This window comes from Miniopterus natalensis, chromosome 18, assembly GCF_054644295.1.
Source record: "Miniopterus natalensis isolate mMinNat1 chromosome 18, mMinNat1.hap1, whole genome shotgun sequence".
In the NCBI taxonomy this organism is placed as follows: Eukaryota; Metazoa; Chordata; class Mammalia; order Chiroptera; family Miniopteridae; genus Miniopterus; species Miniopterus natalensis.
Genome location: NC_142098.1, coordinates 41,515,797 through 41,541,308, shown reverse-complemented (window position 1 = coordinate 41,541,308; position 25,512 = coordinate 41,515,797). Strand labels below are relative to the sequence as shown.

Genomic DNA, 25,512 nt, shown 5'->3' with positions numbered 1-25,512 from the left:
AGGCTGACCAGGCCCCTTCTGCCCTCACTGTCCAGGGTCCTGGAGATGAGCTTCATGCGGACGAGTGACAGGGCCTGGGAATGTGTGAGTCCCTGTGACCACGGGTCCTGGTGGGACAAGGGTCCCTGAAGGCACAAGGTCAAAGCAGCAGAGAGGTGACCCAGCCGGGCAGTGACCACGTCAAAGCCCACAAGGCTTTGGGCGCCCACTGGGCACAGGCCCCGACCTCACTCGGTCCTCACAGCCTCTCCCGTCCCCCTGCCCAGGCTCAGCACAGCACACACAGGGCTTCTGGAAAGTCCTAGGTGCTCCCCTGTATTTCCTCTCAGACTTTAGGACCCTCTCCTCTAATTACCCATCAGCCCTCATGGCAAGAAGTCAACAAACAAAGTCATAGCCAGAGTCTCATTCAATCCGGGCGAAAGCAGTGGCAGCTCAGCCTGGCCCGTGTGGCTCAGTTGGTTGAGCATTGACCTGTGAACCATGAAGTCATCGATTGGATTCGTGGTCAGGGCCCCCACCCAGGTTGCAGGCTAGATCCCCATTGAGGGGTTAACAGGGGGCAGGTGATGGATGTTTCTCATCAGCTTTGCTAGCTCTCTATCCCTCTCCCTAAAGTCAATAAAAACATATTAAAAAATAGAAATTGCAGATCAGTGCACCACAAAGTAAAGACAGGGATGGGGAGGGGGACAGGGAAGTGTGGGGAGGGGACCTGGGGGGCAGGGCCGGGACAGCCTCCCAATCTGAGGTTCCTGAGTCACCAAGTGGGAGCCTGAACAGATCTTCCATCACTCAGTCCCCACAGGCAGCTGCCTCACGCTGTGGAAGGAAACCATCAGGAACAAGTTCAGGGCAGTGGCTCTAACTGGTCACATTCTCAAAGGCCCACTTCATGCTCACAATGTGCACAGAGTCCCCGTAACCCAGTCCTGTACCCTCTGCCCCAAACCCTCCCCATTCAGGGTCTCACCTTTAGAAGCCGAGAGACACACATCAGAGCCCTGGGCACTGTCACTACCTGGGGTGGACACAACAGGACATGGTCAGGGACCCAGGACAGGAAGCTAAAGGAGGGACTATGGGGTGGCAGGGTCCCCATGGGTTCCCATCTGCACTGTCCCAGGGTCTCACGGGGCATCCCCTCCATACTCACTGGCAGCCTGAGCATAGCTCCCTCCTTTCCCAACTGCAGGAAGGAAACGTCCTGTGAGAGACCAGGGAGGGGGCAGGGCCATGAGGTCCTAAAGGAGCCTAGTCCTGGGCCCAGAGAAGTTTCCTGAATCCTGAATACAGACCCAGAGCAGGGTCAGGAAACCTGAGGAAAGTGCATGTGCAGGGACTGGACCCACCTCCCTCCTGCAGGTCTGTCCTCAGCAGGGACCTGCCCTCTGACCTGGGACTGTTGGGGCCGGGTCCCCATCACTAGGACCATCAGGTGACACATGTGTCCCTCAGTGTCACACCTGCCTCACTAAAGAGGAAGTCAGCACACAGGGCCCCACACTGGCAATCCCAGCCCTGGGGACGGTGCTTCCCATGAATGAAGCAGGACACACGTCTCCCTGGGATGACACCCCAGGGGGACACGAAACTCACACCCCCCCTTCCCCACCTGAGCGCCTCCTCGCCCACATCACAGCTCCAAGCACCACAGCTCCGAGGACAACCAGGCCAACAACAGCGCCCATGATGATGAAGGGGGTCTGAGAGGGAGGCTCTGGGAAGAGAGGGGAAGGGAGGGTGAGGCCCCGACCCCCAGGCCTCAGCCCTGAGCCCACTGGAGCCCCCAGAGGCCCCTGCTTCCCTGGGAAGAGGCTCTGTGCCCACGTCCCCTCCTCACCCCATCTCAGGCTCTGGGGCTCCAGCAGCCCCTCGTGCTGCACAACACAGGTGTATCTCTGCTCCTCTCCAGGGGCCACCCCCAGGGCTGCCCACTTCTGGAAGGTCCCGTCCCCCGCGGGCCTGGTCTCCACAAACTCCATGTCCTGGGTCTGGTCCTGCCCGTCTCGCTGCCAGGTCAGGCTGATGTCCGCAGGGTAGAAGCCCAGGGCCCAGCACCTCAGGGTGACCTCATGCTCAGAGAAGGGGTGGCAGGTCACGTGTGTCTTTGGAGGGTCTGAGGGAAGGGGGAGAGGATTCAGGACCTTTGCTTCCACCCTGGGACCCTCCAGCAGGGCTCAGGTGACCATCCTGAGAAGGGACAGGACACTGGGGTGGGGGAAGGGACACAACCCAGACACCAGCCTGGACAGAGGCAGGGGGATGACCTATTGGTCTCTTAGGAACTTCCAGGGTCAGAGCAGCACAGCCCAGGGCGGGAGGGAGGCAGGTCTCTGGGGGCAGAAAAGGCATTTCTGGTCCTGACCTGGGGGGAGGCCAAGGACTCAGAGCAGCGGGGCTCAGACCTCAGACAGGGGGTGTGGGGCAGGGAACAGGCCCTAGAGAAAGGCCCCCTGGGGCCCAGAGCCACCCCAGGGTCATGGGAACCGCTGAGCGCCTGTTCCAGGGGTGGTGTCCCCTGCACCTCCGGAAACTCCTCCCTAACTGTCCCTGAGAGGAGGGCGGGGGTCACTCTCTGGTCCCTGACCTCAAAGTCCCGGGGACTCCACCCCTGCACCTAAAGCAGGGGTGTCTGACACGGACCCCATTTCCCGTCTCCTCGCGGGAGCCCCACCCGAGGGAGAGGAGGGCGCCGCGGGCCCTGTACCTGTGCGCAGCAGGGTCTCCTTCCCCTTCTCCAGGTAACGGCGCAGCCATTCCACGCACAGGCCCTCCAGGTAGTTCCTGTCACTCTGCGCCACACCAGCCGCCTCCCACTTGCGCCGGGTGATCTGAGCCGCCGTGTCGGCCGCGGTCCAGGAGCGCAGGTCCTCGTTCAGGGCGATGTAGTCGGCGCCGTCGTAGGCGAACTGATAGGACCCGCGGAGGAGGCGCCCGTCGGGTCCCAGATCACAGCTGTACATTCTCTGGATGGTGTGAGACCCTGACCCCGCCGCTGGGTCAACCTTGTGCACTCACCCGCCCCATTCACCCTGCTCCCGGGTCAGCCCCGCCACTCACCCTACCCCGGGGTCACCCACCCCCGCCCCGCCCGAGGGGACTGAACCTAAAGTGAAATAGAAACCGGGTCAAAGTCCCCGCGGGCTCCTCCGGGTGGGTTCCGCAGCCTCGGGGTGAGGCTCGGACCCCGACACCTGGGGCGACCCGGCCCGTCCGTGGGGATGGGGGTGGTGACGGGGCGGCCGCGGGGCTCACCGTCCTCGCTCTGGTTGTAGTAGCCGCGCAGGTTCTTCAGGCCCACTCTGTAAATCTGTGCATTTTCCTTGCTAATCCGCGTCTCACGGTCCCAATACCCCGGGTCCTCCTGCTCCACCCACGGCTGCTCCATCCACGGAGCCCGCGGCTCCATCCTGGGATTCGTGGTGTCGCTGTCGAACCGCACGAACTGCGTGTCGTCCACGTAGCCGACTTCCAGGTACCGGGGCTCCCCGCGGCCGGGCCGGGACACGGTGGTGAGGAAATATCTCAGGGAGTGGGGGCCTGGGGGGGACACGGGAGACGGGCGGGGCCGGTGGACACGCGCTTCCCGTGTCCCGCGCTCCTCCCGGCACAGGCCGCGCCCTCCGACCCCGCACTCACCGGCTCGGGTGCGGGTCAGGACCAGGGCCCCCGCGAGCAGCAGGAGGAGGGGTGGGGACCCCATGATGCGCATCCTCGGGGTCCCGGGACCATCAGAATCCCGGCGGGTAAGCGGGAAGTCAGAACACAACCAGCAGCGACGCTGATTGGCTAATCCAGGAACGGCGCAGCCAATAGGAATAAGAAGTGATTGTGCGTCATGAAGATCTGGGCAGGAGGCCTGGACACAAGTTTGGAGAAGGGAAGTGAAATGTGGGAGCTGGGGACACCCCAAGTCTGAGCTTCCGCTCCCCAGACTACGCGCTTGGGCTGAGACCTGAGAGCCAGGGCTGGGGGCCTGGAGCCGAGTCCTGACCCTCCTGCAGGGGGAGCGCTGGTCACCCCGTCTCCCCGAGTCCTGGCCCCAGGGGCTGTGTTCTCAGCGACTATCCCACGTTCTGGTTTCAGCACCTCTGTCCCATCTTACAAATGATGGGGGACCCCAAAGTAATTCCGTTTATGGGGGTGACAGCTGTGACACTGACCACACAAGGCATCAAACAGTCTGAAAAAATATTAACCTACTGATGGACACTTAGGTGGCTCCATATCTTACTCTTGAAAATGATGCCGCAGTGAGCACGTGGGTGCCTGTGTCTCTCCCACGTAGTGTTGGGGCTTCTTCAGACAAGTGCCCAGGAGCAGAAGTGCTGGGTCCTTCTCTGTCTCCTGTTGTACGGCCTTCGTCTGAAAGTCTATGTTGTCTGCTATAAGTATTGCTACCCCAGATTTCTTCGTCTTTTGTTTCCATTTTCATGAAATATCTTTGTACTTTCCCGCATGCACCCCGACCAGGGCGGGGTATCCGGCCTGCTACTGAGGTGCGTGCTCTTGGCCAGAACAGAACCCGGGACCCTGCAGCCCCTCGCGGACCCTCTAACCGCTGAGTCAAACCGGCCGGCGAGGGGGCAGCTCTGCAGTCGGCGGAGATGGGGTGACGTTTTCCTGAAAGGGAGCTGCCGCCTCCTCACGTGAAACTGAGCCGACGCTCACCCCCGAGACACTATTTCATTTGACCAGCAAAGCCTTCTGGGTCCCTTGGCTTCTAGCCATTGGGTCTCAGTGGACTTGCCCCGAGTAGGGACGTCGCGGGAGGGAGGGGACCTTGGGGACAGGCTCCGCTTCCAGGACGGGAGGCTGGTGTCGTTGGAGCTCCCGTCCACAGGGGGGCGCTGCCAGCCTGGGAACAGCCTGGCGCTCTCGCCTTGTGGTTTCAGCCCGAGGCGGGGTTTGTTTGTTTTTCTTTGCCTTTTCCTTTCATCCGGGGATTTCACAGTGTTTGTCACTAGGTCCCCCGGGAGGGCAGAGGGGGCGTCTCTACCTGCGGCAGCCTCGGGAAAGAACCGGCTTCGGGGGGACTTACAGGCACATCCGTCCCCCGTCTATCTACTGAGGGACCCGCTTTGCGCCAGAAACTGTCGTGAACGGAAGTAAAAGAAACCGAACTGTTCCCACGGAACGTGCGCTTTCAGCAGGAGATTAGACAGGACAGACAGACGGACAAATACAGAGCGTCCCCTCGGAGCAACGACAGAGACAAAGCATGTTCGCGGACATGGCGGCAGAGGGCGCTGTTTTCGCATCATACGTAGAATCAAGCTCACTTTAGTTTTATTGTTTAAAAATGTTTTTTATTGATTTTAGAGAGAGAGGAAGGGAGACGGGTGGAGAGACACCCCCCACCCCACCCCCGGCTGCCTGTCCTGACCGGGCCTCCCCCTCTTGGTTCGGGGTCGATGCTGAACCGCTGAGCCCCGCGCGCCCGGCCCACAACAAACCTTTCCAATTGTCTCTACTCTCTCTCGCTCTCTCTGCCTTGTGTTCCTGCAGAGTCCTTTCCTCCATTCGATCTACTATTTATTTTACTCATTCGTTTGTGGTGTCTCCATCCACTTGAAAGGAAGGTCTGCGAGGACTCTGTTTTTCCTTCTGCTGGATCCCCTGAAAAAAACAATTTTTAACCTTATTTAGTTAAACTCCCAGTGGCGGTGCTCGTGGCCGCAGACCAGGCGCCACGTCCCCGCAGGCAAGGGCAGAGCGCGATTCCATCCCAGCGGCCTGGTCCCAAAGACGTCCTCTGACTCAGGGCCTCCGAACGCGAACACGAATGTCCCCATTTTACAGGTGAGAAAAGTGCCAAGTTGCTGGGGTCACAGAATTGACGTTGAACACAGTCGGGGTTCCCAGTCGCTGCTCTTAACCTTAATTCAGAAAACTCAGCGCAGAAAGGAAGCCGCACTCGCAGGGACAGGCTCAGCGGGCCGCACCCGCGCGACGCCGCGGTCCCACCCGCACAGGTCACAAAGCCAAACAGCGCGCGGGTCTGCGGAGCTCCCTCCCGGGAACTAGGGACGCTTCGGTCTCCAAGGGAGGGGAGAGACCGGAAAGCTGTGCAGGGGGGCACGAAGTAGGGGCCTCTGGACCCGCTGCCGGGTTTCACCGCAAAATCCCTGGGCCACGCCCCTCGAGCCCTCTGACGTCAGGCGCAGGCGCGCACGCTCTCAAAAGGCGCTTCCCCCGCCCGCGCCCCGGGCCCCTCCCTCTGAACCCCGCCTGTGCCCCCCTCGGGTCACCTCCTCCCCTAGTCTCGCCCCGCGGAGGATTCGCCGCCCGCGCACTCGAAGCCCGGCGGGGCCTCCCGAAGTCCTTCGGGTGAGAGCGGCTGGCTTCCGGGCGGGGTCGGGGTTCGTTCGAGGGGTCGCGAGTCGGGCCGAGCGCGGGGCTGGCGAGGCGGGACCCGCAGACACGCCGGGAGCCGCGGCGTCCGCGGCGCGGAGGCGCCTACATTTCCCGAGGCCCGCGCGGCGCGTGTGCCCGGGCGCGGGGAGGGCGCGCCAAGGCCCGGGTCGTGCCGGGGGCGGGGCCGCGGGGTGGCCGAGCCGGTGCGGGAACCGGAGGCTGTGAGCGACGCGATGTGAAGGTCACGGGTGGGAGGCCGCGGGGGTGAGAGAGAGAGTGAGATAAAGGAAGGAAAGTGCAGATGAATGTTCACATGCGGGATCGTCCACCTCGGGACGACTGCAGACGGTGAGTGCGCTTTTGAGACCTCGACTCTCGTCCTCAGCGCGACTGGATACAAAGTATCCGTCCAAGGTCAGCAGCCTTCTGAGTAGAAACAATGTCCCTAAAGTGTGTCCCGAAGTTCTGTTCGGCACTGGAAAGGCCCCGGGGCCGGAGAACGTTCACTGTGAATCCCTACAGGCCTCACCTGCGGAGAAGGCGGGTCCTGGGCTCTGGGGGGGCCTCCCACCCTCCTCGGTCCCCACGAAATGAGCGTCAGTCACCCCAGGGCTCAGCAGGCTGCTTTCCACCTCCAGGGGCTCTGTGGCCACCACCTTGTCTGACTCTCTGCTTCCTCTGGGTTTTACAAACGAGGGTCAGGCTGGTTATCTGAGCCCCTGTCACCCGTGTCAGGGTCCGTGTCCCCTCAGAGTTGGATGGAAGCCCTTACGAGTCCCTAACAGGGTTGCACCAGAAACAGCAGAAAGATGGACACAGGCTGGCTCATGGAGGCACCGCCTCAGGAGGCATCGTCTTTGCTGTTCCTACAGGACCAGGACGCCTTTGCCTGGCGCAGCCCAGGAGACAGGGAATTGAGACCAAAGCCCGGAGTCCCCAAGTCCCTTTCCCTTCGGGGCAGCTGGATGCATCTTAGGAAACCCCGTGCAGGCGGCACAGGAGGGGGCGCAGGGCGGCGCTGTGACCCTCAGCTCGGGATTCCCAGGATCTGGTTCCTTTCTCAGCCCCCACTCAGGGTGCAGGACACTAGGACCCCGGCACTGAGCTGTGAGGGAAGAGGATTAAAATGGGGAATGGGAGAGTGGGCCAGGCATGTTCCACCCGTCACACTGTTCCTGAGCCCGGACAGGCAGATGGTCTCCAGCAATGCTTCTCTCCCCTCTTCCTGCCTCACCTGCACACAGCCACGCACAGCACGGAGCACTCGGAGAAGGGAGCCCCAAATCTTGGAGGGAGACGGAGAAAACTGCATCCCACTGCCGGGTTTCGGGGAAACAAAAAGGGTCCTTATACCCTAAAGTGACTGTACCAGGGACTAGGATTCTCTGGGACTGTCGGTCGGTGCGCCGTGTGTGAGTGTGCGTGCCAATGCCCAGTATTTTATGTCAGAGTGTTAAAGTCACAACCCTAATTCTGCACCACAGTTTCATCCATTTTCCCATGGTCCTCACACCGAGTCTAAAGCTGCGTCGGGCCCGAGACAGTGAGCAGAGCCTTCTGCTCGTGGCTGAGCAGCTCCCGGCCCTGGTCACCCAGAGCTCGGCTCGGACCCCAAAGGAACCCCGTGCTTTCTTCCCGCATCGTCAGGGACCCCAGGACACAGGGAGGCGCCGGGCATCTCAGCATTGGCGTGAATCCCACGCGGGCCATGCCCAGCGCACGCCCACCAACCCCAGCCCAGCAGAGCGGGCAGAGCCCGCTGAGGCAGCTGGGCGGGCGTGTCCTGCGCAGTGTCCCACAGGCCCGGCTCAGTGTCCTCTCCTAAGCCGCCTCTGTCCCCTGACTTCTGCCTGAGAGTGGACGCAGGGAGGCCTCCCCCGGCTGGTCTTTGCTCCCGAGGGTCCCGGGTTCGATTACAGCCAAGGGCAGGAGGCGACCAGTTGATGTGTCGGTCTCACATCGATGTTTCTCTCCCTCCTTCCCTTCCGCTCTTTCTAAAAATCAATGGAAAGAAGATCCTCGCGTGGAGTCGCAGCAGCAAACCCACCGGCCGCGGTTTGTCGGCCGGGCCGAAGAAACTCTCAGAAATGCGCGAAGGGACTGACAGGCGCCTCATGGTTTCTCCCTGTGGGTTGGGGGCAGATCACAGGTGCCACCTGCACCAAGGGTGTGGCTGTCTCAGCTGAAGGCCACCGAAGGCCACCTTAGGGCTGCCCACCGGCACGTCCACAAACGGCTCGTCTGCAGGTCTAGACACGTCTGACAAGGCCTCGCCTTCCATGTCTACTTGCCTGGTTTTTACTTCTGTTTGTGTTTCCGTTGGTTCAATATTATTTCCCCCCAGGTTGATTGGGGTGTAAGGGACATGGGACATTGTGTGATGACCTGATATAGGTACATATTGTGACATGATGACCAGGATTCGGTGAACTGACGTATGTGTCACATCACAGAGTCACAACTGGTGTGGGTGTCAGAACTTCTCACCTACTCTTAACAAATTTATTTTATTTTTACTTTACTTTTACTATTGACGCTATTACACTTGTCCCCATTTCCCCCCCTTGCCCACCTCACCCAGCCCCCGCCCCGTCCCCCTGGCCCTCACCACAGTGTTTCTGGGTCCATGGGCTGTGCGTGTCTGTCCTTTGGCTCATCCCTTCACTGTCTTTCATCAGGTCCCCCCGTCCCCTTCCCCCCTGACCTCTGTCCGTCTCCTCCATGGTTCCAGGCCTCTGGATCTATTTTGTTCATCAGTTTATTTGGTTCATTAGATTCCACATATAAGTGAGATCATAGGGGACTTGTCTTTCTCTCACGGGCTTATTTCACCCAGCATAACAATCTCCAGGTCTAAAGAGACCCCAAAACGCTAATTTGAAAGAACACCTGCCCCCTATGTCCATGGCAGAGTTATAGACAATTCCCAAGATTTGGAAGCAGCCCAGCGCCTGTCGGTAGATGAGTCATAGAAAAGCTCTGGGACATTCCCTCCGTGGGTACTACTGGGCCGCGAGAGGAAAGGACCTTACCTTGTGGGACAGCATGGAGGGGCCAGGGGGACCTGGGGATGTTTATCTGAAAACACGTAAAGTTTAAATGAGAACAGAAACTCCATGTGCTGGGGACCCCACTGTGAGTTCGCTCCCCTAACGATGCTTGTCCATGAGTGTGAGTCCTGAGAGACTGTGGGACGCACAGGGGCCACACAGACACTGCCCACTGCCCTGTCTGCTCTCCAGCCCCCTTTCTCCCCAAGGCTTTTCTCACTCTCCAGGCTGTCATAGAATATGTTTAGTCAGCCCAGCACCCACCTCCTTCCCCCAGGATAGAAGCTCCATGATGACAGAGTGTTTCCCTTCCTCGTCCCAGCCTCAAACCCAGGTGCTCAGTGAGAGCAAACTGAGGTCCCGCCATTTGCGACACCAGGTATGGACCGTGGGAATATCGTGCTGAGGGAAATAAGTCCCTCAGGAGACGCTGAGACCCCTCTGACTTCACTCACACGTGGGACATAAACCTGAAGCTCAGAGACACGGGCAAAAGTAACTTGGTTACCGGAGGGAAGCGGGTGGGAGGTCGTCAAGGCTGAAGCCAAACAGAGGGTGTCCCGGAAGCTGTGTACACAGGGTCAGAGCTGGGCCCCGGGAACCTCAGTCAGGTTCCCCCTCAGTGCTGTCTGCTGACTGGGCGGAGTCCACGCTCTCTCTATAAAATTCCCACACTGTCCACAGAGAAATAAAAAGATCACGTGAAGTAATAAACGGTCAAGACACACTGGAGAAAAGTCTGTTTGGGGGGACAGTGTGGAGTCAGCATAGAATTGCACACCCATGGTCCCGCCACCCTGGTCGAGGCAGAGTGGCCCAAGGGACCCTCAGAGCCCCTGGGAAAGCGGCCCTCAGGTCCCACTCCTTCCCCTCTGTTCCCCCACCCACTGCTTCCCCCCATTTCCTTACCTCAGGGGGCACAGGTTCCCTCTCTAACCCCCTCTGCTCTCAGACTCACAGGTGTCCCCTGGGGCCATCAGGGACTTCCCCCGAAATTCAGAGGAAGGCGAGGTCCCTGGGGTCTCATAAAGTCCTGTCCCTTCTACTGTTTCGAGGGGGGAGCGGGGAAGTGGGTCTCCTTGAATAACGTTCCCGGCTGGACAGCAGGTGTGTGGCCCCCACCTGTGAGCATCGGGAGACCCTGCCCCTGAGAGCCAGCAGGGATCTCCAGGTCAGTCCATCCGTCCTCCTGACGTTTTGTGTGTTTTTAAATCCTCCACCGAAGATATTTTTTCCTTTGCTTTTCAGAGAGAATGGGAGAGAGAGAGAGAGAGAGGAACATGGATGTGAGAGACGCACAGGGGCTGGTTCCTCCCGCACATGCTGCCACCAGGGCCCAGGATGGAGCCTGCAACCGAGGTCCTGCCCTTGTCGGAATCCACCCCTCGGACCTTCAGCCTGGGGGCAACACTAACCACTGACCCAAACTGCCCAGGGCCCTGCTGGCTTTTGACTCCCTGCCGTCTCGTCTGTGTCTCTGTCAGTCTCTGGTGTATGTAGTGAGGCTGCCAAAGGGGTTTCAAAGTATTGAACCACGGACTCTCGCACTAGCAACATGAGATAAATATAAATGTAGGTATGACACACACACACACACACATATATATAAAATCTGAAAGTTACAAACATGCCTCTTTACTCCTCAGTTCTTTAGTGTGCATTTCCTATGAAAACGGAATTATCTTACCTAACTGCGGTATAATTATCAAAATGGGGGAATTAAAATTGGGTCAGTATTAATATTTAATCTTGGATATCATTTAGATTTTCCTATTGTCTCGGTAATATCCTTTATGGTCAAAGAACATCCATGACGCTGTGTTGTGCCCAGCGTCCCGTTTCTTTCGTCTCCTTCATCTGGGACAGTCTTCGGGCTTCCTTGCTTTTCATGACTCTCCGTTTGCAGAGTGCAGGCAGTTATTCCGCGGGCTCCCGTTCGGGCCGCGTGGTCCCTCAGGCAGCGCAGGTTATGCCGTCGGGCGGGCGCGCCCCGCAGCGATGCGGATCTCCCAGCACAGCGACCTGGGGCACACGCTCGGCTCCAGGCCTGGCGCTGTTGACCTGGAGCGTGCGGTGAAGCGTCTGCCAGGCTTGCCCACAGTGAAGTTCCGATGTATGTTTTGATGTCACAGATCCCTTGTGCGGGGGCCTCTGAGCGGTGCCATTCCCTGGCCCCTCCTCTGAATCTCTCGCAGCTGGCACAGCGCCCGCGATGATTCTGCTGGAATCAGCCGGTGCCATGTTGTCTGCCAGGCGCTGGGCCCCTCATTCTGCCATCCCTTCTGCACCGAGACAGGTAAAGACAAGTGGGCACGAGGGAGAAGGGAAAGCTGACTGTTTTGGTGCTTAATTCCCCCGATTGGGCCCGTGGTGGCCTTTCGGGGTGCCCTCCTGTCTTTCTGACCTGTCCCCATTTTCCCGTGAGCTCTTCCTTGCTCTCTGGGCAACAGGATGTTCCAGGCTCACCCTGCGGTTTCCTGCCCAGCCCTAGAACCAGCCTTTTCCATAAAAGCCCCGATTCCTCTTAGGGGCGAGGACATTTAGAAACCAAGGCCCGGCGCTGGCTGGGGGGTGCGCGTTGCTCCGGGGCTCTCCTTGCTCACGGGCCCCGCAGAGCAGCAGGGACCGTGTGTGAGCCGATGGACACGCACATCCGCGCACGCTCGTCTGCAGCTCTCTGGAAATATATTGAAAAGCAGGAGTTCTCACCAATCTAACCCCACAGGGTTCGTTCTAGTTGTTTCCTTTCCATTCTTAGTCCCTTTCCTGGCAGTAAGCGGGCCCCATCCGCAGTATCTGGTTATCGGGTCAGGCTCCCTGTTGGTAACCAGCTCTGTCCCCCGCCCCTGCGCACGTGTCCCCTCCCTCCCCCCTGGATCGCGACCCCACACTGGGTTGTCTCCACTGCCGGCCCTGCCAGGCATGTGCCCTCTTCACCCCATCCTTCCTCACCCTGTGCCGGGCCCTCCTCTGCACATGACTTACCCTGTGGGCTCTGAAGGCCAGGCTGGCTGTCCTGCCTGCGGGGTGCCCCCTGGCCTCGCTGTCTGACCCCTCCTGCCATGTCGCCCGCCTTTCGGGGCGCTCTGGCTCCAGCTCCAACACTGGGCAGGGGACCCTCCCGGACTCACACCCTCCTCGTTCCATCCGGGCCCCAGCACCTCGCTCTAGGCCCCCGCACCTCCCTGCCTCTGTCCCCACGCCTTTCAACCAAAATGTTTGGAAGAGAAAGAAGCAGGAGAGGGCTCCAAAAACCTTTTATAAACAACTTGTCAAGCACTACAAATATACCGCAAGGATTCTGATTGGAATTGCATTGTATCTGTAAATAAATTGTGCAGAAAAGACATTTATAATATTGAGTTTTCCAAACTATTTAATAGTTTGCCTGATTAACTCTCAATGTTTAAAAATATTTTCCATAGAGATCTTGCATATATTTCTTAGATATATTCTCAATTATTTAATACTTTTGATCCTAGTATAACTGTCATTTAAAAAATCAATTTTCTTTTTCTTGCCAGCTTTTAGAAATAAAATTGTTATGTTGCATTTTGAGGTTGGATTCAGTATTTTGCAAAACTCTCATTTTTTCTTACTTGAATATTTTATCTGCAGATTCTTTTGGATCTTCTACATGAACAGACATGTAATCTATAAATTGTGATAGTTTTGTTGCTTCTTTTCCAATGCCTAGAATATTATTTTTCTTATACAAGCAGGGTTTCAAAAAAGGGTGGGAGGAGAGTTGGTATCCACTTCTTGTCAAAATTGCAAAGGAAAAACAGAATATCTCTCTATGATTATGTAGATAGTGGGTTTTTAAAAGTAGGTGTCCTTTGTTAGTGTGTTAGTTTTCTCTGGCTCTGTAACAAATTGTTATCGGTGGAAGTGTGGTCTTGGGGTACTGCTGGAAGAAGCATTTCTGGAGGCCCCCACGGGAGGATGAGGTTTGGTAAGAAGCTTTATTTCCACGGGATTACACCCCTGGGTTTCCAAAGCCCCATCTCCCTTAGTGCAGTCAGAGAAGTGGAGCTGGGGTTTCGGTGCAGCTAAAGGTAAAGCCAGTGTCCAGACTTTCCTTTCCGTGTCGGAGCTGGGTCCAGGTCAACATCAGGCTGGTTACAGCCCATTAGTCCACTGTGTGTGTGGTCCACGCACGCATTTATTATTAGCAGTTGTATTGAAGTACACTGGCCTAACATTTGTTCCATTTAAAAAATAAATATATCATTTGGGCCATAAAAAATATCAGTCATTTTTCCTTGCTGTTATAAGATTAATGATAAACTGTTTTGTGTACAGCATTTCTATATGTGTGCTGTGTCAATTTTTAGTGAAAAGATACTTTTACTAAAAGAATAGTGTTAGCCCTGGCCGGTGTGTGTCAGTGGTTAGAGCATTGGCCTGTGCACCAAAGGGTTTGATTCTTGGTCAAGGCACAGACCTGGATGCAGGTTCCACCCCTGGCCCCAGTCAGGGCGAGCGTGGGAGGCAAGCAATCGATGTGTCTCTCTCACATCAGTGTTTCTCTCTCGCTCTCCCTCCTTCCCTCCCTTCCACTCTGTCTAAACGTAAATGGGAAAGATACCCTCAGATGAGAATTAACAAAAAATAAAAAATTCTATACCCAATGAAAGAGTTATCACCCACAAACTCCCCAGAGGCATTAGATAAGTATTAAAAGGAAACACCTGTGAAGTACTGATACATGCTGGAACATGGATGAATGGGGTGCAGAATCTCAGCACAGGTTTGAAAGGGGAAGTCAGGTTAGATGAGTGTTAAACCTAAACAAATGAGTGACTCTAAGGAGACCGTTCATTGTATGCTGTCACCTGGGAAAACGGGTTCAAGAAATTATGGTTAAGATGGGAGGGAAGACACAGAAAAGATGAACTATAAGGGAGGGAGGGAAAGGAAAGAGTGTATTGGCTGGGTTATTGATTTTCTTACCGATGTTGGTCTGATGGGATGATCTCTTCTGGGGGGTATCTAATCCGGGAAATTTAGTTGTGGATAAAATCTGTTTCAATAGCAGGTGCTTTTGGTGGGGGCAGAGCTTGCTGTTCCCACACATCTCACTGTGGAAAACTGCATAAAATAAAATCCAAAGGAATATATTAGGAAAGCATCTCAAGCAAAGATCAATGGGAAAGAAGAAGAAAGTCCTCAGGCCCGCAGAGGGCACGGGGCTGCTGGAGGGAAGGGCAGAGGCCCCTGAGCGTCCCCTGGGACGTCCCGCTGGAGCGCGGGCACCAGGCCTGGGCCCGGGGGCCACCCTGCGGCGGGGACGACACGGAGGCCGCCGGGGCCACTTCGCGGGGCGATTTCCTCCCAGAACTGGCTGCAGTGCTCCAGCTGGAATGGCCGTGGGGACCCGCGGGCGGGACAGCCTTCCCGGGACGAGGCTCCCTGCCTGAGGAAGTCACGGCAAACGGAGCGACACAGTGGCCCGGGGCCAGCACCGGCTCGGGGACAGCGTGGAGACCGCGTCCCGAGGGGAGCCCAGCGCCCCGCAGCGTGAAGGCCCAGGACGCGGGCCCGCAGCGCGAGGTCAACGCTGAGGCTGGGACGGCTGCGGGGAGACGCTCAGGGAGGCCGACCCGGGCCTGCGGCCTCCGCGCACTTTAAGACAAAGGCAGGACTTTCTTAGATGACAGCCGGGTGTGCGAGTGAATTACAGCCCCTGTTACATCTTGGCTGCACAGTAAGTCCCACGGGGTCAGACTTAGCCGCTACGGGAGGTTTCTCCCAATTGCTTTTTAAAAACTGGGGTGTAACGTAACATTCACTGTTTGAAAGTGTACAAGTCAGTGATTTTTAGTCCATCAACCATGTTGTCAAACCATCCCCACTCCCTAATTCCAGAGCATTTCCATCACACCACAAAGAAACCCTGTTCATATAAGCCCTGAGTCCCAGCTCTCCCCTCCCCGGTCTACTGGTCACGACAAATCCGCTTTTATTTTTCCCTCTGGATTTGCCTGTTCTTGACATTGCCTAGAAATGGGATCAATCATGGTGCAGCCTCTTGTGGTTGGCACCTTTCACTCAGCGTGATGTCAGAGTCCCCCGCCTTGTCCCGTGCAGCGTTCCTCGTTTCTGACTAGACTGACCGACACTGTTCTGCTGGGTGGATGGACGGCACTTGTCTCCCATGACCCTGGGCCCCAGCAAGCAGCATGGGCTGGTCAGCATGTGGGTGAAGTTGGGACCATTATTCCTTTTTTAGACCCTTCTGAGTTTCCACCATGGTCTTTGACGATACTAAGTCCTGGGTTTTGGACCGTGACTGCATGTGTGATAACTGGAACGGAAGCTGGGGACTGCTTTGTTTTCTGAAATGTGTGGGTGTGGGAAACGATTGCTGTGTAAACTTTTTATGCTTTGAGTCCCTGCGAGGGAGGCTCCCGAGCCGCTCCGCGGTGAACGCACAGGGTTCCGATGGCCTGCGCTCGCCTCCGCGGAAAGGCCGCAGCTGCCGAAGGAACGCAGCCCCGGGGGCTCCTCTCCCTGAAGTCGGGCAGGAGGCGCTGCAAAGGAGGACCCCGGCCTTTAAGGCGGGAGTCGGGACTTTAATTTCTTTGGATTAGTAATGCGCAAGGACATCAGGCCTCTTTTACACTTTCGCCCTTTTGGACTTCAACAGAAAGATTTTGGATTTTAATTTTTTAAGATTATAATCCTTTAATGATGTCACTAGGAAATTAATGAGAGAAGTTATTTTAATTTTGGAACATCACTACATATTTACATAATTTGGAAAATATTTTATAAAATTTAATTTGGAATATTTAATTTTTATATCTTGACATTGTTATTTGATCTCACTGCAGAAACTCAGGGAGGCTACATTGGGAAATATGGTTCTACACAATTTTGGGATAGGAAGTGTCTCTGAGTTCAGAATGGACATTGAGATCATTCAATTAATAGACCATTCCGTCCCATTTCAGAGCCTAGAGCAAAGTCTAATTCTTTCAGCAGAAAGAAAGGTCCAAGAGAGCCCCAGAAGGACCCACTTATTAATAGGGAAGGACTCATGATAGAAACATTATATAATGTTTGGTGTACAATAGGAAAGATATTAGAAAGTGGTGAATTAAAGTTTATGGACTTTGAGAAGTGCTTGCTTCTCATGACAGCAGCAGCTTACACTGTATGTACAAGTGGTTTTCTGGGAATGAATTTGACTTTAGGATGTAGTTATATACCTGGGATTTCTGTTTATCAACAGAAGGCTCATTCCGTTCGTGATCTGATTGTCCTTAAGAGTGGAAGCGCTTTATCCTTGGTATGCTAAAGCTCTCTTGCAACTCAGTGGAACATAACTGAGCCACACTTCAACTTTTTGCTGTACCCAAAACTTAGATTGCGCAGAACTCTAATATTGAAGAACATGATGCACAGCTTCAAACTGTAGCCTGACGTTTAGGATACCTTATAAAAATAGGGTCTATTCTCAAACTCCTTTGGTACCTCGGGGTTAAATATATTTCTAATCTTTCAGTAAATCTGTGAGTGTATTTAGATTGATGTTAAATATTACAAATCACACTTGTTTCACAAATGCGTAAAACGTGATCACATTGTAAATTCTATCCTTCTACCAGTATTTTTCCACTTAGTGGTGACCTGATAGAATCACATAATTCCATAATTTCTATTTAACTGTTTGTTTGGTTTTTAAAATTTATTCTAAGTAACACTCCAATGAATACCTTAGCGTGAACTGCAGTGCCTGGTTGTAATGACCTTCTCTGTGGGAGCTAAGACCTGGTAATGTTGCTGAAAGATGTTGGTGTGAAGATACCGATTTGTATTGGAATTCACCCTCAGAGAGAGATTAAAAACACCCCTGAGAAGACCCCTGCGCTCTGAGAAAGCATGAGCTGGGGGTCTACTTTTTAGGAATATGCACTTTTTAGTGGGTTGAAAAAATAGATAGTAGCAGCAAGAAAGCAACAACCCCAAAATAAGAATAATTGTCTTTCCATCTTTTAAGCCAGTGGTTGGCAAACTATGGCTGAAATCTAACCTGCTGATTCTGTACAGCCTGTGAACTAAGAACATTTTTTGTATTTTTAAGATGTTGGTAGAAGATCAAAGGAAGAATAATATTTTGTGATATGTGAAAATTATATGGAATTTGAATTGCAGTGAATAAAGCTCTCTTGGAACACAACCCCTTCCTTTTCTTTACATATTGTCTGCTCTCATGTTCCAACAGACCCTGTGGCCAACAAAGCCCACAAATACATCCCGTCCGGCCCTAGCTCTCGGCCGCCTTTGCCGCGCACGTTTCCCGCAGCACGTGGCCGCCCCCGGGCCGTGACCGGCTGGGCATCATCCCAGACGCAGCCCGATGGCGGCCCGGGGCTCCCACGGCCCCGTCCAGCAGCGGCGGTTGAGGGGCCGGGTCAGCGTGCTCAGTGTGGTAGGTTTTTTTTCAATGCTGTGCCCTAAGTGGGTGGAATGAGTAAACAGCTATAATGTATTTCTACTTCTGATTCCTGTCATTGGATATGAGATCATATCCTGTCCACTGACTACATCACTGGTTCAGATCCTTGAGGCCCGAAGCACGGCCCACGGCCCAGGAAACGCATCACCATCTGGAGCTTATTAGAAACGCAGAACCTCCAGTCCCGCCCCACGGTCCTCAGGCCCATTGAAGTGTGAGCAGCGCAGGTTTAGACAGAAACAAAAGATTTCCTAAAAATGGGGAGCTGTTTGAGGAAAACAGATAAGGCATGACTGAACTGAGTCACAATAAAAAAAAAGTAGTTGACTCTTACGTGCCAGGTGCTATGCTAGGAACAAGGAACCTAAGGATGAAACACTTATTATGGAAACATTTAAACATACACAAAAATCAAAAGGTTGACAGAATGAACCTGATCCACTTTCATGGAAGGGTTTTGGCATCCCTTGATTCATTGCTTGGATGCATTATCTTATTAAGGCTTGAAACATGATGAGTTTTCCATTTTTATTATTGCCTTAGCTCTGATTAGCTGGAGTTCTTCTATAAAGACTTTTCCCTTCTCATCCAATTACTCCTCTGAAGTACAGATTTTATGAGGAAAGCAGAATTAGTGCCTGATACTTTCCCTTTCATCACCAGTTTTCAGAAGAGCTACTTCCAAATGTTTATAGTTTTACTTTTTGTTAAGCATCTTTATGAACTCATGGAATTGTATAGATTTATAACACATGGGTTATATGTGATTCAATCCACTGTAGTCATGTTGAAATTGTCCCATCTTTAGGGAATGGGAACCCCTGTGCATAATGATCTTTTTTTTCGGCCCTAGTATTCTGATAGGTCCTTTCTTTCTGGCATGACAAGATACTTAAGGGGCATTTTGTAAGTGTCCTGTATTAGACCTGGGCGAGGAAGTCTAGCTACTTTTATTGGGCAATAGTGTTTAGAGACCACCATCTAGGTGATAGTGAGTAGGAAAGCCCATTGCCACTAGGCATCATTTCTTTCAGGTCTTTTTAGTGGACAGACTAGGAAACATATTTTCATAGAAAGGGAAAAATATATCATGAATTCATACTGATGTTTTCAAATCAATGGAAGATTATAGAATTTTTGCTTAACATCTTGAAAAATATATAAATTATAAAAATGTTTGGGGGAAAAATATTTGTATATTTGTATATTTTTACCCTGAAAACCTGAGATCCTAATAACATCAACATAATTACTTATTTGCTTTAACATACAATATATGTCTATCTAATCTTTTCAAAATAACAATACAAATATTGTTTTACTAACACTAAAGTAACTGGATTCAATTTAGGATTTCTTTGTAGTTCTTTTTGTCTTTGGGATATACTGTTAGGTTCTGTGGTGTGGTTTTTTTGTTGTTATTTTAAAATTTATCTTTATTGTTGAAAGTATTATAGATGCCCCTTTCCCCCCATTGGTCCCCTCTACCTAGCACCATCCCCCCTTTCCACACCCTCACCACACTATTGCCTGCGCCCACAGGCTATGCTTATATGCATATAAATTCTCAGGTTCATCGCTCCCCACCCCTCACCTGCACCTTCCCTCTGAGGTTTGTCAGTCTGTTCTGTGCTTCTCAGGATCTATTTTGTTCATTGGTTTGTTTTGTTCATTAGATTCCACATACGAGTGAGATCCTCTGGTACTTGTCTGTCTCTGCCTGGCTTATTTCACTCAGCATGACACTCTCCAGGTCCCTCCATGCTGACTCCAAAGGTGAGAGATCCTTTTTTATAGCTGTGTAGTATTCCACGGGGAAAATGTACTACCGTTTTTTAATGTATTCATCTCCTGATGGGCACTTGGGCTGTTTCCAGGTCTTACCTGTTGTAAATTGTGCTGCTATGGATACAGGGTGTTTGGGTTTCTTAGGATATATCCCTAGCAGTGGGCTCGCTGGTTGATTGGCGGTTCCAGATTTAATTCCTGAGGGACCTGCACACCGCTTTCCCCCGTGGCCGCACCGTCTGCATTCCCGCTGGCACTGGATTCGAGAAGGTGCCTGATGTGGTTAAATCTTCTCGGACGTGTGCAGACTTGTTTTGTGCCCTCGCATGTGTCCATCTTTGAGAATGTCCTGTGCGCCCTTGAGGAGAGTGTTTCTTCGGCGGCTTTGGGTGGAACGTCCTGTAAATGCTGATCGAATGCGTCTCACCTGGCGTGTCACCTGGAGCCCCCGTCCCGCGCTGAGTTTGCTCCGGGAGGTCTCCCCAGGAGGCGGTGGGACGGGAAGGCCCCTGGGGCTGGATGGCCCCGGGTCCCCATGACGCCGCAGAAGGTCCTTTCATATCGAGGTGCCCCGTCGGGGCCACGTGTGCGTGCAGGGCTGTGCCCCCGCTGGACCCCTCCTTCCGTGCGCAGGGGCCTTATCTTCTCTGGCTGTGGCCCTCCTGCGGGAGTCTGTCCGTCAGACACGGGATCCCCCCGGCTGTCGCCCCTCCCGTCTGCGGGGGGTGAGTGTCTTTCCCGCCCGCACCCTCCCTGCTGCGGGAAGACGCCGAGGGGCGCAGCGCCCCCGCCCGCCGGCCCGCACCCCTGGGGGCACGGAGTCCCCCTTCCCCGGGGCAGCCTCCAGCCCGGGGCCCCCCAGGATTTAGGGCGGGGGCAAATCCCCGAAGGTTTTCTTTCCGGGGCCTGGGGGGGCATTTCTCAAGAAGCTGCGGGATCTCCCCTCCGGGTGAGGGCGGCTCGTCCTCCGGGCGGGGGGGGCTCGGACCCGGGCCAGCCGCCCGAAGCACCGCGCCCCGTCCTCCGCCCGCAGCCGCCGCTGGGGGACGAGCCGGAGCAGCGCCCCCGCAGCAGCGCCCCCGCCCCGCCCCGCAGAGCAGCGGCCGGAGGCGCCGGGTCCGCGCCCCGCCCCGCGCCCAGCTCTCCGGCGGGACAGAGACGCGCTCCCGGTGCAGAGTCATCTGCAGGCGGCGACCGGGCGAAAAGCTTTATAAATACATTTAATTACAAGAGCGCCGGGCACCTGTTAACAAAGGGAGACTTCAGAACAGAAAATGCAATTAATTGTCGCTGAACACGATGAATCAGCTTAGAACGTCACAAATTTATCTAAACTGCGCTTCTGAAGTCGATGAAAAACTAAACGGCTCTCAGCTGCTTCCTAGAGTCAAGTATGTTTAGCGCTGGTGGTTCAAGCTCAGAGGGAACTCAAGTGCGCAAAGGGAAAGTACATACTGTTCTGCACTTTTCCACCAAAAGCAGTGCTGTAAGTTATGCTTGTTTGTATAAAAAAAGTTATATCCTGTGGCAGGAAAAACACTTTCTTTCACTTTTACTAAACTGGAGAAGGTGTTCAAGTCTATATAAAGTTGCCTATAAGCTGGAAAGTGAACATACTCAACCTGTCCACTTTAACGGTTCCTTCCTTCGGCTTTTACAACATGTAAACGTAAGTGCTGAATACAAACTCCATCCCAGTAACCTCAGTGCTGAATACAAACTCCATCCCAGAAAGCAACATTCTGCGCAGTTGCCATAATTTCCAAAGGATATAAATTCAGCCCTTGAATGAACAACCTATGAGATCTGCTCTGGCAAGCAGCTGGTGAAAACAACTGCCAACAGCAGCAATAATATGTCAACATAAAAAACACCAAAACTGTTTGAATCAATTAGTTACTCAGAGGTTCATCTTTGAAACAGCAGCTTCTTCTTAGAGCAACAGAAAATGTGCATTTGATGAAACATTCTTTGCACTGGAGAAGCACGAAAATAAATATAACAAAGTATAATTATGGTTCTCACACCTCTTTCTCAGACCTGTACTAGTTTACTGGTTCGAGAAGCTTGTATCACATTTTGTCACTTGTAATTTATATATTGCTATTTGGGTAATTAACCTTTAAAAGACGGCATTTAAAAGACAGCTTCATACAAACTCCATATATTTTCCAGGATCAACTATACAAATAATGGTTTCTTTCCTTTTGTCTATAAAAAAGAACATATATGCTTAGGTTTCTGAGTGTTTAAAAAAAACGCAGGTTTGTAAAAGAATAAAAACATTGATAAATATGCATGTGCCAGGGACCAAATTAGAGGGTTCTTGGGTGCAATTAGTCCAAATTCTCAGATTTGAAGGATAATATGTACCAAAAAAAAGTAAAATAAAATCTGCTGTTAAACATTTACAGCAGTGCTCTGTCTTGCTTCACCTTACGAGTCAAAAGCAGCTGTTCTGAATAAACCAATTTTATTTTTGAAATCAGGCCTTGCCAGGAAACTCTGTGCATGAACCGGGAACGGGGATGGTTCTCTGTGCCCTCAGTTGCTGTGAAACATGACGTGAGCTGAAGGCGAAGACTGGTTCTCACAAGGACAACTGCTTCGAGTGAGGAACCAGGACAGTCTTCGTGAAACAGTCTTCTTAGATATTTTCTTGCCTTTCTTAAAAACGAGCTCGTGTTTAATGCAGCCACGCTTCCTCTCCTAGTTGTCTTTGACAAATTCTTCTGTTTGGGGAAAATGTTGGTGGCTCGAGGCCTGTGGCCGAGTGTGTCCCTGGCCTCAGGCCCTTTCCCTCTCTGTGTCCTTAGGGCCAGGTTCTGATGTGAGGGCCTCCTCCAAGTGCTTGAATGTCACGTCCTTGTTTCCAGTCCCAGCATCGCGCGTTCGGCCAAAACCCGGGGTGCATGAAGACCCAGCTGCGTTCCCCCAGACCTGTAACGTGGCATTTTAGACGTAAGGCAGTTCAGCAAAGCGGGGACCCTGCTTCGTCTACACGGAATTCCCCGTGTGGGGTGAGAGCCTCACTTTCCCGAGTGTCTCTTGGACGGTCACCTTCAGCGACCCTGACCATCCGAGAAACTTGTGGGTGTCGTCACCCGAATAGCCCACGACCCCCCAAAGTCACGCCAACATCACCTGATCCGACCGCTCGTGACTCCCTGGGCTGCGGATTCACCTGAAGACACGGCTCTCCCGGCGCGTGGCTGTCGCCCGGGTGCGACCGTCCCCGAAGCGGTGCCGTCGGCCGACCCCCGCCCGGTGCCGCGGTCCCACCGGGACGTCGCTCGGGCGCCTCGTCTGTACTTTCCGCAGCCAGGGGCGGGCTCCTCGGACGGCACCGAGGCCTCCCGGGGGCAGCGCTTCTTACATTGGGGCCCGGCCCCTTCAGCGTTTCCCGCTCGGCGCCCCGGTGCCCCACTTTCCCTGCGGGGGTCTCCCCTTGTCCCGTCGCCCCCCGAGAGCGCTCAGGACCTTGGAGGCGGCGGCTGCGGGCGCCCGGAGCCCAGGTCACCGTCAGCCGGGGTCGCGGGGATGGCGCCTTCGCCCCGCCCGCGGGTAGGACCTGCGCCCCTGGCGGGACCCGCGGGCGCCGGACGGGGGGACCCGGGGACCCCGCGCCGCCGCTGCGCCCCCGGGAGGGTCGGGCTCCCCGTCTGCTCCTCGGTCTCGGCGCAGGCGTCGCTCATCACGGGGCTCGGGGGGCGAGGCTGGTAAACACCCCCCCCCCAGGGGGCTCCCCGTGGGCAGGACGTGGGCCGGGCGCGGACCTGGCGATGCCTCGTCCCCCGGACCCGCCCCCCGGGTCGCTTCCCTGTCATTGTCCACAAGGCCCCCGGTCCCTGCACCTGTGAGTCTGGTGTCTGGAGATGGATTTTCAGGCCCATCCTGCTCTGTCCTCCTTCCAGGGCCTGAAAGTTCCCTCCCTCTGACCAGCTTGGTCTTCCTGGGACCAGCCCCATCCTGAAGCTTCCAGGTCCCTCAGCCAGGAGCCATCTCATTAGCATCCCAGAGTCACCTGTCCCTCAGGAGATGCCCAGGGTTTAGGAGCTGGGTGCCAGGAACCGGGGCAGAGACCAGACCTTTCCTCTCATCCCCAGGCCTCTGACCAGAGATCTGTCAATAGCAAAAGTGTCACAACAGTTAGAGACGCTGGCACATCACTGGGTCCCCTCAGTCATGACCAGGAGTCCAGTCATCGTCCTATTGAGGATGTTTCGTGGCCCATTCATTTATGAAAGTTGCCCAGCAGTTTCAGAGGGGAAATTAAAATTAAGCCATAATGTGACATCGCTGCTCAGCTCCCAGGCTGGGGAAATTACGAAGCAGACAATCAGCTGTCAGCAGGAACGTGGACTCATTCCCTCTCATGTTGCTAGTGCGAGAGTCCGTGGTTTCAATACTTTGAAACCCCTTTGGCAGACTCACTACATACACCAGAGACTGACAGAGACACAGAGGAGACGGCAGGGAGTCAAAAGCCAGCAGGGCCCTGGGCAGTTTGGGTCAGTGGTTAGTGTCGGCCCCCAGGCTGAAGGTCCGAGGGGTGGATTCCGACAGGGGCAGGACCTCGGCTGCAGGCTCCATCCTGGGCCCTGGTGGCAGCTTGTGCGGGAGGAACCAGCCCCTGTGTGTCTCTCACATCCATGTTCCTCTCTCTCTGTCTCTCCCATTCTCTCTGAAAAGCAATGGAAAAAATATCCTCTGTGGAGGATTTAAAAACAGACAAAACGTCAGGAGGACGGATGGACTGACCTGGAGATCCCTGCTGGCTCTCGGGGGCAGGGTCTCCCGATGCTCACAGGTGGGGGCCACACACCTGCTGTCCAGCCGGGAACGTCATTCAAGGGACCCACTTCCCCGCTCCCCCCTCGAAACAGTAAAAGGGACAGGACTTTATGAGGCCCCAGGGACCTCGCCTTCCCCTGAATTTCGGGGTAAGTCCCTGATGGCCCCAGGGGACACCTGTGAGTCTGGGAGCAGAGGGGGTTAGAGAAGGAACCTGTGCCCCCTGAGGTAAAAAAATGGGGGGAAGCAGTGGGTGGGGGGACAGAGGGGAGGAGTGGGACCTGAGGGCCGCTTTCCCAGGGGCTCCGAGGGTCCCTTGGGCCACTCTGCCTCGACCAGGGTGCCGGGACCATGGGTGTGCAATTCTATGCTGACTCCACACTGTCCCCCCAAACAGACTTCTCTCCAGTGTGTCCTGACCGTTTATTACTTCGCGGGATCTTTTTATTTCTCTGTGGACAGTGTGGGAATTTTATAGAGAGAGCGTGGACTCCGCCCAGTCAGCAGACAGCACTGAGGGGAACCTGACTGAGGGTCCCGGGCCCAGCCGCGGTCGGGATCCATGCCCAGCAGGTTGTGGGCAGGGCGGGCGGAGGGAGGGTCTCAGGGTCGGGGGTTGACTTGGTCCTGGGTCTGCCCTGTGGCCTCGTGGGAAGAGCGTGGACGCCAAGGCCGCCCGGCAGCCCCAGGACCGGCTGAGAGGCCCTCAGGCCCCAGCTTGCAGCTGACCCCGGGCCTCCTTTCTCCCGGGACTGACCCGGGGGCGCAGCCGGGCGTCTCCGTCCTCAGGGTCGGGAACAACCCCTGGCTGTTCTGCCTCTTTGCCTAGAAGATCGGCAGGATCGAGAGCGTATCCGTCGCCCTCCTGAGCGCCCACGTGGCCGTCCCGCCGTGTGGCCTGGATGAGACAAGGAAGGGGCAGCCTGGAGCCGTCTTTCCCGACAGCAAACTGGCCGGGGGACCGGCACCGGCCCCTGCTGCCTGCAGTCACTGCCCAGCAGGCTCGTCCATATGCAGGTCCATCTCCGGGTGGCCCACGTCCTCGAGAGTGGA

General features: G+C 54.8%; 1 protein-coding gene and 1 long non-coding RNA gene across 2 annotated transcripts; both read right to left on the bottom strand.

Moving 5' to 3' along the window:
* Positions 1–1,254: 1,254 nt before the first annotated feature.
* LOC107546127 (BOLA class I histocompatibility antigen, alpha chain BL3-7-like) lies at positions 1,255–4,979 on the bottom strand. The gene is made up of 7 exons (XM_087827078.1): positions 4,203–4,979; positions 3,643–3,862; positions 3,259–3,543; positions 2,711–2,986; positions 1,844–2,119; positions 1,616–1,720; positions 1,255–1,286 (listed from the first exon to the last, which is right to left on the bottom strand). Exons 2-7 carry the CDS (start codon positions 3,713–3,715, stop codon positions 1,255–1,257), a joined length of 1,047 nt encoding a protein of 348 aa, XP_087683204.1. The 5' UTR covers positions 3,716–3,862; positions 4,203–4,979.
* Positions 4,980–10,045: 5,066 nt separating this feature from the next.
* Positions 10,046–10,659, bottom strand: LOC148091137 (uncharacterized). Its single transcript, XR_015716007.1, has 2 exons — positions 10,533–10,659; positions 10,046–10,084 (listed from the first exon to the last, which is right to left on the bottom strand). It is a non-coding gene; the product is annotated as an uncharacterized LOC148091137 (long non-coding RNA).
* Between the last annotated feature and the right edge of the window lie 14,853 nt (positions 10,660–25,512).